Source organism: Oncorhynchus kisutch, linkage group LG12 (genome assembly GCF_002021735.2).
Source record: "Oncorhynchus kisutch isolate 150728-3 linkage group LG12, Okis_V2, whole genome shotgun sequence".
NCBI lineage: Eukaryota > Metazoa > Chordata > Actinopteri > Salmoniformes > Salmonidae > Oncorhynchus > Oncorhynchus kisutch.
Genome location: NC_034185.2, coordinates 32,218,169 through 32,230,944, shown reverse-complemented (window position 1 = coordinate 32,230,944; position 12,776 = coordinate 32,218,169). Strand labels below are relative to the sequence as shown.

Sequence of the window (12,776 nt, the reverse complement as noted above, 5' to 3'; positions counted from 1 at the left end):
TGTAGTTACACACGTGCCGCGTTCAACGAATCAGCAAGTCCGAAATGTCCGCGTGTCCAAGTTCCGATTAGCATTTTCGTAGAGAAAGCTTAAATCTGCCTATTTTCCTCGAAAGTACGTAATGTCACGATTACAAAGCTACACTGTATTACACGGAACAAGTCAATTATCTCAGTTAAGATTTGTAATGTTGTACTTCTTGTTCACAACATACCTGCTAATTTTGGGTTTTTGAGCTAGCGCCCAATTGACACCCATTCGCCCCTTATCCCAGAATGCCTTGCACGGCCCATTGACAACGCACAAACGGCGTGTAAATATGACTCAAATAGAGTTTCCCATCTCCTCAAAATTGGCTCCGAGCGCACGCAGCAGGAGATGGACATTTTTTTGTAAAAGAGCATCTGATTGGTCGATTCGGTAGCCATGTTTTTAACCTCCAGTTCCCTCTGTTGTTTTAGCTAGCTAGTTGTTTATCCGGTTAGCCGTCGTCATTTTTATTGCTATTTTTTTAAAGTCAGTTCGTAAACCCTTTCCTCTAATTTTCCAAGAGAACTAACGTTATGCCGGTGCACGCCCGCGAAAAGAAAGAAAGCAATCACGAAGAAATGGAGGTTGATTTTCCCGATCAAGACGCTAGCAGCACCGACGAAGAGGACACTGTAAGCTCTTCTGTATCCGAAGATGGAGACAGCTCGGGTAAGGGATAGGTACATTACTAGTCTGTAAATATTAGAGCTAGCTAGGCAAAATGCAGCTGGCTGCTATGCATAATGCATTGTAGTTCCTAAATGAATGTGTGTTTGTGCTGTAATGCAATGCAGGTCCATTTTTATGATGGTCTCCTTAATTCTGGCCAAATGAAAGTGATGTTGATGCTGCGTGGCCACCTAACAGTTAGCTAGCTGACGTTAGTTAGTATCAAGCTACCGCTAGTTTGTTTACTGTATTAGATGTGTCTGCATGTTTATTATTGCCAACAGATATGGACGATGAGGACTGTGAGAGAAGACGAATTGAATGCATGGATGAGATGACTACCCTCGAGAAGCAATTCGGCGACTTGAAAGAACAGTAAAGACACTTTTTCTACTTTTCACATTTTAAGCACACTTTCCACATTGTTTTTTTTCTGGTAAATGTTTACATGCATGATTAGAAGCCAACCAACTACTGATGCTGCTGTATTGCTCACTGCTGTCTGTCTCGTTGTGACTAGGTTGTACAAGGAGAGGCTAAGTCAGGTGGATATAAAGCTGAAGGAAGTGATAGCTGGCTGTGCCCAAGAGTATCTGGAACCACTGGCCAACCTGCAGGAGAATATGCAGATCAGGACCAAAGTAGCTGGTAAGTTTGAATGTAATTTTAGCCTACACTAGATTAGATACTAACGTCCCACTTTGTAACTTTAGTTGTGGCAGATGTCAATGTCAAGAAGATCAGTGGTTTTCTAACATTTTAGTTATGTGTTCCTCAGATGACCTACCTACCAGCTCCCTGGGTAGGCTACCTCCAAATATAAGAAACACACATCTGTTAATATATGTTGTCTCTATTCTCATATGCAATGTACTGTTATAACAATGTTACAATGTAATATATGTCTCTGTTCTCAGTGATGTCAAACCGTCTGAAGGGTGCCGACAGAGGCTAAACATTTGTTTTCCTTGTCTTGTATCTTCTCCAGGGATCTACAGAGAGCTGTGTCTGGAGTCTGTGAAGAACAAGTATGACTGTGAAATCCAGGCTGCCTGCCAACACTGGGAGGTCTGATGGCAATTCAATACAATAAACCTTTATTTATCCCCAATGGGCAATTGTTGGCACAGTGAGTAATAACACAGTGGTCAAGCATAAAGTGCATCCATTGTTTATCTCTGGCCCTGTCTAAATACTGTAGGCTCTGTAAGCCAGGTTGAGTGTAGTCTGACCCAGGGGTGCGAAGGTGAATGGCAAGTCACTGCAATGATGAACCACTCTTGCTGTCTGGCTGGCCAGCTCCCCTCCCTCCACTGGGTTTATCTGCCTCTGGCCCTATCACAGGGGCTAGATCACTGGCTTACTAGGGGTTTTCCACTCCGTCCCTAGGGGGGGTACGTCATGTCATGCCAGGCTTTTCTGCGCTGTATGCAACTTGAGTCAGTTGAGCCACTGATGGGATCTTTCTGTCCGGTCTTGCACCCCCTCAGCATAGTAAATTGGTTGTCTGTAGATATCCCTCTAGTGGTGGGGGGGCTGTGCTTTGGCAAAGTGGGTGGCGTTATAGCCTGCCTCATTGGCCCCAGGGCTATCGTCGGATCTCCCCGTCTCAGCCTCCAGTATCTCTGCTGCAATAGTCTATGTGCCGGGGTCTGTTATATCTGGTGTAATTCTCCTGTCTTGTGCTTTTGTGTGTGAACTTAAGTATGCTCCCTCTAATTCTCTCTCCTTCCCGGAGGACTTGCGCCCTAGGACCATGCCTTAGGACTACCTATCATGATGACTCCTGACTGTCCCCAGTCCACCTGGTCGTGCTGCTGTTCCAGCTGTTCTGTCTGCGGCTATGGAACCCTGACCTGTTTCACCGGACGTGCTACCTTGTCCCGGACCTGCTGTTCTTGACTCGCTCTCTCTCTACCGCACATGTTGTCTCGACCTCTGAATGCTCGGCTATGAAAAGCCAACAGATATTTACTCCTGAGGTGCTGACATGTTTGGTGACCTGTACAACCACTGTGATTATTATTTGACCCTGCTGGTCATCTATGGGCGTTTGTTCTTCAAGATGTTCAATCTGACCTTAATGGTCATGTACTCTTACAATCTCCACCCGGCACAGCCAGAAGAGGACTGGCCACCCCTCAGAGCCTGGTTCCTCTCTAGGTTTCTTTCTAGGTTTCTGCCTTTTCGAGGGAGTTTGTCCTAACCACCGTGCTTCTCCACCTGCATTGTTTGCTGTTTTAGGCTGGGTTTCCGTATAAGCACTTTGTGACATCTGCTGATGTAAAAAGGGCTTTATATATACATTTGATTGATTGGGCAGGTGAAAGCAGTTGGATTGAATCCTTACCTTCACCTGTACAGTCACATACAAATCAACAATATGGCTACCTCAAGGAAGGGAGCAATGAAGGATGCATGGAAAACTACTGGGAATTGACCTTTGTCTAAGTAGAATGCTTTGCAGTTCTGCAATCAGCAAAGGTGCATTTCGTATGTATTGGACACCAGGGTCTCTCTCCGTGGCTTTGGTGCTACAGTAGGCATCAGTTTACTGTGTTTCTTCTCCCAGAGTGAGAAGCTGTTGCTGTTTGACACGGTGCAGAGTGAGCTAGAGGAGAAGATCAGACGCCTGGAGGAGGACCGACACAGCATCGACATCACCTCAGGTGCTCTGCACACATGACCTCTAGTGATCTGGAAGGTTTTGTTCCAGCCCTGCACTAATTACAACAAACCTGGCTTAAGTAACGGAGGAGAAGTTGGCGCAGTCGAATCAGGTGTTTTAAAAGCTGGGCTGGAACAAAAGCCTGCACTGCCTGTAGCTCCCCAGGGTTTGGTTTGCCTTCTTTAAAAAAATATATATATTTTTCAATCTGTCTCTCTGCATTCCAGAACTTTGGAACGATGGTTTACATTCACGGAAGAACAAGAAGAGGGATCCCTTCTGCCCTGCCAAGAAGAAGAAGCCTGTTGTCGTCTCCGATATCCTTTCTTTCTACCGGTCTTCCTCCATCCATCCTCTGATACGAGATACTGTCAGTGGCAATAAAAATGTTCATTTCAATACTGCGCCAGAAGTTTTTGTTTTTCTTAACCCCTTCTCACGTCCGTATATTGTTTATATGCTGCAAGACCTGGATATACTTGAAGACTGGACAGCAATACGAAAGGTATTTGAGTTAACCAAACGTAAGCCTTTGTTGTGATTTTGTTTAGGGTTGGAATTTAACCTTTTGATCTTGTTCTGTATGCACCACAGGCGATGGCGTCGTTGGGGCCGCACAGGGTCAAGGTTGACGGTAAGAATCTCTCATATCATTGTGTCACTGTAAAGCCCAGGGGCCTCATTTATTACCGTTGCGTAATTTTCCCCTTACATTTCTGTGTGCGCCATTTCTGAAAAATCTGCCCAAAAAGAAAAAGAGATTTATAAACTTGGCGCATGTTTCCCGTTATAAATCGGTCCTGTCGTAAAACTGCGCGAGCGAGAATTCAAACTCTGTCTGGAAAACACCTCCATTCTCCTTGTATTGGTACGCCACATCATGCAAAATACGAATTGTTGCTCAATATTTTGTTTATCAATTGGTTATTTGGTTTATACAGTGCATTTGGAAAGTTTTCAGACCGCAATAATTTTTCCACATTTTGTTACGTTACAGCCTTATTCTGAAATTGATTAAATTGTTTTTTTCCCTCATCAATCTATAAACAATACCCCATAATGACAAAGCAAAAACGGGTTTTTAATTTTTTTTGCGGAACTGAAATATCACATTTACGTAAGTATTCAGAGCATTTACTCAGTACTTTGTTGAAGCACTTTTGGCAGCGATTACAGCCTCGAGTCTTTGGTATGATGCTACAAGCTTGGCACACCTGTATTTGGGGAGTTTCTCCCAATATTATCTGCAGATCCTCTCAAGCGGTGTCAGGTTGGATGGGGAGTGTCGCTGCACAGCTATTTTCAGGTCTCTCCAGAGATGTTAGATCGGGTTCAAGTCCGGGCTCTGGCTGGACCACTCAAGGCCATTCAGAGACTTGTCCCAAAGCCACTGCTGTGTTCTTAGGGTCGTTGTCCTGTTGGAACGTGAGCCTTCACCCCAGTGTGAGGTCCTGAGCACTCTCTCTGTACTTTGCTCTGTTCATCCTTCCCCCAATCCTGACTAGTCTTCCAGTCCCTGCTGCTGAAAAACATCCCGCAGCATGATTCTGCCACCACCATGCTTTACTGTAGGGATGGTGCTAGGTTTCCTTCAGATGTGACGCTTGGCATTCAGGCAAAATAGTTTAATCATCAGACCAGCGAGTCTTGATTCTCATGATCTGAGAGTTCTTTAGGTGCCTTTTGACAAAGTCCAAGCGGGCTCTCGTGCCTTTTACTGATTAGTGGCTTCCATCTGGCCACGCTACCATAAAGGCCTGATTGCTGGAGTTCTGCAGACGACTCTAAGGACATAGGCAGGACAAGGCAGGAGTGGCTTCGGGCACAAGTCTCTGAATGTCCTTGAGTGGCCCGGCCAGACCCTGGACTTGAACCCGATCTAACATCTCTGGAGAGACCTGAAAATAGTTGTGCAGTGACGCTCCTCATCCAACCTGACACCGCTTGAGAGGATTTGCAGAAAATATTGGGAGAAACTCTCCAAATACAGGTGTGCCAGGCTTGTAGCTTCATACCCAAGAATACTCGAGGATGTAATCACTGTCAAAGGTGCTTCAACAAAGTACTGAGTAAAGGGGTCTGATTACTTATGTAAATGTGATATTTCAGTTCCGGAAAAAAATATTTAAAAACCTGTTTTTGCTTTGTCATTATGGGGTATAATGCCCTCAAATAGGGACTGGATGATGCTTTTCCTATGGTTCATTTTCATGCCAGCCAGGTAGGCTATACTCCTGTTATAAAACAAAGTAATGTGCTTAATATTCGGTAAGTTCGTAAGTAATTATAGTAGGCCTAGCCTATAGAAAGCTGATGGGGCCCCCTCTTTCTAATAAGAGGTCATCAAATTAGTTTTCTCATGCAATTGCTTAGCCTGATTCAGAGGGGTTGGGTTAAATTCGGAGGACACATTTCAGTTGAATACATTCTGTTAAAAGGGGGCTAGGTATCCGCCTTTCCTTTAGAAATTGCGCACCATGAGCTCATGGGCACTCATGAAGTGTTTGATTAGATTTCCGATTATATTTGCATTGATGTCAGAGTGATTAAAGGGACAATAGTGTTGAGTACCAGGCAGTTAGCACGTTTGGTAGGCCACTAATGACCATCGGCAGCATCAGAGCTCGGAGGAGCCTCATTTGGAATTTGACTGCCGTGGTGACTCGTGACCACCGGTGTGGCGGTAATACGTTCACCGTAACAGTCCTAAGCCTACCCATACTGTCAAGTATTTTACATAAACCACCGGCCTATTTATAGTGTTGGCCGGATGTTTTAGTCTTCAGCAGTGATTTATGCTGTGTCTGGAAAAGTACTGTCAGTTACTGAAAGAGAAAACAATGCTAAATTGTTGACCTGTCAGCAGAACGTTTTGAATTCAACAGCGTTTTGCATTGACTTTTCCCCCCCAACCTAAATATGAATTCTGACACATTGTAGGGCAGACAAAAAAGAAAGTTACAGTTCTATGTCTCATGTGTCTTTGTTCTACCTGACTATTAAACAAAACATTTTTTATAGTGCTACTGATATTCACTACTGTGTTGTTGGGAAAGAGCAAGAAAAGTATTTCACTGTACTTGTGCATGTGATGCAGAGTCCTACTTCAATGTAAAAGATCAGCTGTTAAATGCAACTCTATACCGGTATTATTAACCACATTGCCTATGATATCGCAACACTTGACGTAAACAGCCTATCTATTTACTATACTACTAGGGCCCATTTAAATGAGAGCTGCGCATGGTCATTTCCTCTGTCTCCTTTGGGGAAATGAACCCGTCATGGCTAGAGAAGGTGAGGAATATATTCTGCAAGGGTTAGGAAAATAAGTATGAAAAAGATTCCTGTCTAATTATTTTACTTTCTTAAAGAAAACAGATTTTCGCTCTTATCACTAGTGGCAAATGGTTGCATGCTTGTTTTTAGTTGTTCATGATTAAGCTTCTCAAATCACCCATTTGCACAAAATATACTTGCCAGCTTGCAGTACAATATTTCAACCACTAGCAGATGTGCGTACGCATGGTCTAAAATTTGCGAGGATGTGAGCACATTCTCACGTCAAGTACATTTTGTATAAATGTATTTTTGCATGAACTAGTGCGCACACATTTTGGGGTATATTTTGTGCCTACGCATGGTTTCTAAATGATCTATTAGTGTCTAATCCCAGATGATATTAAGTGTCTCTAATATCTAAATACATAGGTTCAATTATATATACCTAGAGTGTACGAAATATTAAGAAACATTTCCTTTTGCCTCTCAGAACATCCTCAATTCGTCGTGGCATGGATTCGACAAGATGCCGAAAGCATTCAACGGGTTTGCTGGCCCATGTTGACTTCAATGCTTCCCAAACTGCCACCTAGTACCATATCTACCCTCTGAATGGCACACGTATACAATCCATCTCAATTGTTTCAAGGCTTAAACCTTCTTTAACCAGTCTCCTCCCCTTCATCTACACTGATTGAAGTGGATTTAACACGTGACATCAATAAGGGATCAAAGCTTCCACCTGGATTCACCTGTTCATTCTGTCATGGAAATAGCAGGTTTCCTAATGTTTTGTACACTCAATGTAGACTGGTACAGTGCAACTGCGGTGCAGCTATTGATACATAGTAACGTTAGTAGTTTAAACTGTTGGACCTACCCTTGTGACCAATGTTTTGCTGTGTGTGTGTGTGTGTGTGTGTAGTCCCTGCCAAGGCTGACAGACACCACCATGTGGTGAGGTCTGAGGAGGGCAGACTGTTCTATGACAGCCAGTGGTATTGCAGAGGACAGGCCATATGCATCAACAGGAAGGACCAATACCCCACCAGGTGTGAGTCTGTGTATGTTTTTAAACGGCGTGTGCGCTGATGTTGGAGTACTTGAGGAAAGTGTGTGTATATTTGCATGTGGTGCAATTGTGCGTGTATGCCGCTGTCGTTGATAGACTAGATCCAAGTGTCGCTGTGTGGTGAGGCGTGTGTATATAATGTGCGTTCCTCTATTTTATTATCCAATCCTCTTCCACCTCTCCTCCACAGCGCCATGATAACCACCATTAACCATGACGAGGTGTGGTTCAAACGGCAGGACGGCAGCAAGTCCAAGTTGTACATCTCTCAGCTGCAGAAAGGCAAATACACCATCAAACACTCCTAATGTCCCTCACGGCTTGCCGTACTTCCTCTCCCTGGATAACAAATAGTGAACTTCGGTGCCACGATCCCGTCCCTTACTTTCATTGCCGTAGGGGGAAACTACATTATGTCAATGGTCTGGAGAGCTGTAGGTCAGGGTGGGTAGGGGTTGTACAAGGTTGGTGACGAACTACTGCTTTCTCTAAATATGTATGTATGTTACAAATATCTGCAAGGCGTCCAAGTGTCGTTCCTCCTGGAAGAGAAAGAAGCAAATGCTGCTAAGAAGGGATGAGTTGCTGTTGAGAGTAGTGGTGGTGTTGTAGCATGCCTTTTTAAACAAGATGCCTACAGTCCTGAACTAACTCAGTGCAGTGAAGCCTTAATTCCTACGGCCTGTGAGAACAGTACTAGGATCAAGTCAAAGCGGGTCATTTTTTTTGAGCGGGTGAGTAAATGGAAACCTACAGTGTACCATCCAGGTTAAGAATGAACTATTCGAATTTCCTAAACATTGAGATCGCATATTTTACGCCGGCAGACTGGCACAGCCAGTAGTATGTTTGCCCTCTGTACAGAACCCTTGTTGATTATGATGAGGGCCAGAAGAACTCTGAGGCCTGGTTAGAGACTAGGGCTTGAGAACTCTGTTGGAAACATTGTCAGGAAAAACTCCTGGCCCTAATTCTGTGTCATGTCTTAACTTCACTGTGAACTCAGTAGCCATCTGCCTCTTGTAGTGTACTTTTGGAGAATCTCAATTGTGTATTCCTTGCGTCCTTTCGCCTCACCTCCCCCTCAAAACCGATTTGGAGGAGAAAGCCAGAGGTCCTTCCCCTCTGACCTTATCCTCCAACAGGTGTTGAGGAGTCGTTGGGGAGAGTGGACACGAGGAGTACGCAATTGAGATTCCCCCTGCGTTTTTCTGTGTCATCTTCCCTCCCCTGTGAAGAACTCCCTGCGTCTCTATGTTCGAACGATGCTCTACCTTTTTCTCCTGTAGTGCGCACTTGTGTACTCCTCCCTACCCATGCCAGAGGGATCTGATGACATTGAGAAGGGTCAAAGTGTCTGGTTGTCGTACAATCCCGTCCATGCAATCCCATACACTCTTTTGCACATTATTGGATAGAGGGGAAACCGTGTGTGTGTGTGTGTGTGTGTGTGTGTGTGTATAGTAACGTACTGCTGGTTCAACCTCTGTGGTCATGTGGTGCTTTACATTCACAGCAGCATCACATCTGTATAAAAGTATCAACTGCCAACAGTATTGCATTGAGAAGATTCTCAACATGTTATGAATTATGTAGAGATGTTACAGGCTGTAATGTCGGGAGTATTTGCAGTGTTGTGGTTTTGTTGTATTTTTTTGCAGCTCACGAAGAAGGTCTGTCATAATACGATTAGGTCAAATGTTACAGTGCCATGAATTGAAACGTAGTATTGCTTTTTGTCCTCGTTTTATTTGTCAAGTATGGATTGTTATTTTTTGTTGGTTTTTTGGGGGGGGGGGGGGGGGGGGGGGGGGGGGGGGGGGGGGGGGGGGGGTTGTAGTAAGTCATAACGCTCCGCCGCTACACTACGTTATCTTTTCATATCATGCGGGAGGGAAATATGAATACAACTCTTGTCATAGTGCCAATGCATGTACAGCAAATTAAATGTTTAATTTTGGAGTAAACATGTCACTTGCCTTCATTTGTAACGATTGAAGTCCCATGAGGCATTCATAAAAATATAACTATATTTATAGCCTTTGATTGAAGCAAAATATGCTGGATGGGATGTTAGGGCCTATCCTAATTCATTTTTATATTGTCTGTCAGAAATATATCATGTATAATGTGCTTGTTTGAAGTTGGTGCTCGGGTGGAGCAGTATCTTGATTTTCATACTGTTTCTGTAGGGAGTATACGATATTACCAGAAGTGCACACAAAAGATGCTATTTAAAAAATAATAAAAAACATTTTCAAAAATTATGTTGTGGCTCACAACAATTTAGGCAACATGGGGATCTTGATCCAGGAGGGTATTGGTTGTCTCTGCTGTAACCAGGAAGCTTGATCTAGCCACTTAGCAAGTTAGCTAACCAAGTGCAAATCTGGAGCCCTGAGCTGCATATAATTTATTTAGAAAATCTTAGATAGTTAAAACCTGTCTAGGACATACATCCCGCTAGGGGAACGTTTGGCCGGAAATTGCCTGATATGTCATTATTAAAAGTAGGGGGGTAGCCTTAATAGGTTTTAACAAGCAGTGGCGTAGCCCCCCCCCCCCCCCCCCCCTGCGAGGCGATGGGGCCCCCAACCCCAATTCTATGTTTTTCTGTGGTATTGACAATCACACCGTCAATATAAATACCCCGGTATACGGTATATCGCCCAAGCCTAGTTGACCGCATGTCTAGCTATAACTAAATCAACTTCACATATAATGGGCAGTCTGCTGTGCTCAGCATAAGCCAATCTGTATTGCTCTCTGTCCATTGTGAAATGAGAAACATTAATTACCACAGACAAATCACTAGATATAATCTTAACAGCGCCAGTCTGGCTGACAATGCTGTCAATTCCATGTTTTATGCAACCTAACCCTCTTCATTTGAAAATGACTTGCTTTGAAAATAGTTTGTTTGATAAGGGCTTAAATCCGCTGTGCTGTTCAACCTTTTAGCCAGTGTTGTGTGCCACTCACTAGATTAACACACTGTATTGGGATCGATTCAGGATCCACTTAAATATTTCACTCATCCCCTTCTCTATTCTCTACTTATCTCCCATGCTGAGCAGAATCTAATACACTAATTTACAAAGTAGCCTACTGAATAGGAGTTAGACCTTAGACACAGATCTAGGATCAGTTATCCCTGCCCCCAATCCTACCCACAACCATTAGAGGTATGAAAGATATCTGACCCTGTATCAGTGGTGAGAGGTGATTTTACTCCCAAAAGCACATGCAATATATAGTGCAGTACTACCAAAATCGAATTTCTCACTGCAGAGCTCCCATCTGACCAGGTAGTGTCAGTAGAGCTCCACTGTAGCGATGTTGCAGCACTGCACTCGATTGGAGAGGAGCGGAAAGTGGTCCCTGTAACTGAGGCACCCTTCTGGAGAGAAGCTTCCCAGCTGATGATGGTTGGGAGGGAGGGAGGGACGCAGGCGGGCGTCTGCTGTGGAGGGACGCTTTCATCACATCACAGCTCGCTGGCCATGTCTGCTGCTGCCAGAGAGAGAGAGAACAAGAGAAGGAGGGTAATACAAAGAGCTGGAGAGAGACTGGCAGGACTGGGCCCCGGCTGTCTGTCTCTACGCAATCACATCTCTCTAGAGCCTTCTCTCTGAGCCGGAATCTGTTCAAACATGCATAACAAGAGGAGATTCTCACTGTCTTTTGCTCCCCCTCTCATGTTCTCTCTCATGTCAGAAGGTCTGCATGGCTGTATTAGCCTGGTTATTTGGAGCTTTGCATGATACTAGGTCCTGTGACTGCAGAGGTCTTGAGGTGTTGCTGGATGAGAGCGAGGCAGAGGCTAGTTTCGGTCCCATCCGTAGTTGATGAGCCACCAGACTGTGAGGGTCATTTGGATGTGTTTAAAGCAACATATGGGGCTGATTACACCGTAAAGTGTGACACTCCGCTAAATAACGTATAGTCCTCTGTCCCTGTGGGTTGCAGTGTGTGTGCATGCGTGTGACGATGTAATTATTTATTTATTTTTTAAATTTTACCTTTATTTAACTAGGCAAGTCAGTTAAGAACAAATTCTTATTTTCAATGACGGCCTAGGAACAGTGGGTTAACTGCCTGTTCAGGGGCAGAACGACAGATTTGTACCTTGTCAGCTCAGGGATTCGAACTTGCAACCTTTCGGTTACTAGTCCAACGCTCTAACCACCTGCCGCCCCAGGGTAGCCTAGTGAGTGAATATGCACACTTAGGCTGGACAGGCAACTTCTCAGCAGCGGAAGCGGTCATCACGATGACTGCGCCCTCGAGGGCAATTTATTTTCAGCATGGCAAGAAAGGCATTCTCTCAGGTATCTGTCTCACTGTGTGAGATACAGAAACCAGGCATGCCTCGCCTGCCCATCACACTTCAGCTGTCACCTGGCTTGTGTGCACTAGGCCACACAACAGAAAACGTTTTTAAAATGTTGTGCAACGGAAAACAAAAATGAGCGTTTCTTATTGGAGTCTGTTTTCTTACGTTTGGTGCCTAATGAATACAACCCTGACTGTGCAAATAAGGTTCCTCGTCACTGTCTTTCCTTAGACTCGTATCTCATAAAAGAAGTGAAGCGCATGCTTGTACTGGAATTCATTTTGGATAAAAGGAGTGTTCAAAGTGGCTTAATATAATGTCAAATGTATGATATGGAAAGCAGCAGCTGTAACTTCCCTATGAAGGTGGGCAGGGCTGTAGGGTGGCAGTGGTGTGGCCACAAGCACAGAGCTGGGCTGATATGGAAACGTAGTCAAATGTTCAGCTGGTGTTGATCGTCATTGGGAGAATGCAGAATTCATGCTGGAGTAGCCGGTGCTGGAGTAGTCGTGAATTCAACTGTTTTTGGCTTTTATTTACAGAAGTGTGTGCACGGCGGTGCATGCATACGTGTGTTTGTGTGCGCATGCATGCAAGTGCGTGTGTAGTACTGTCATTATGTGCAGACTGGTCACAGAGTAAATGTAAATCTGGGACACTCAAATCCGTAACATATACTAAATGGAGGATGGACATCCACAAATGGATACATACCGTAC

At 44.4% G+C, this 12,776-nt stretch overlaps 1 protein-coding gene across 4 annotated transcripts; it reads left to right on the top strand.

The window, feature by feature from the left end:
• Nucleotides 1–33: 33 nt before the first annotated feature.
• On the top strand, nucleotides 34–9,688 carry LOC109900880 (breast cancer metastasis-suppressor 1-like protein-A). Of its 4 annotated transcripts, none has more exons than XM_020496757.2 (11): nucleotides 34–699; nucleotides 984–1,074; nucleotides 1,220–1,347; nucleotides 1,478–1,501; nucleotides 1,688–1,767; nucleotides 3,272–3,368; nucleotides 3,595–3,684; nucleotides 3,808–3,872; nucleotides 3,962–4,001; nucleotides 7,575–7,701; nucleotides 7,912–9,688. In XM_020496757.2, the coding sequence occupies exons 1-11, from the start codon at nucleotides 564–566 to the stop codon at nucleotides 8,027–8,029; spliced, it is 996 nt and encodes a 331-aa protein (XP_020352346.1). In that variant the 5' UTR covers nucleotides 34–563; the 3' UTR covers nucleotides 8,030–9,688. The 4 variants fall into 4 exon arrangements, with proteins under 4 accessions (XP_020352346.1, XP_020352345.1, XP_020352348.1 ...); XM_020496756.2 differs by having other exon boundaries at nucleotides 37–699; nucleotides 3,953–4,001; XM_020496759.2 differs by lacking the exon at nucleotides 1,478–1,501 and having other exon boundaries at nucleotides 40–699.
• Nucleotides 9,689–12,776: the final 3,088 nt, after the last annotated feature.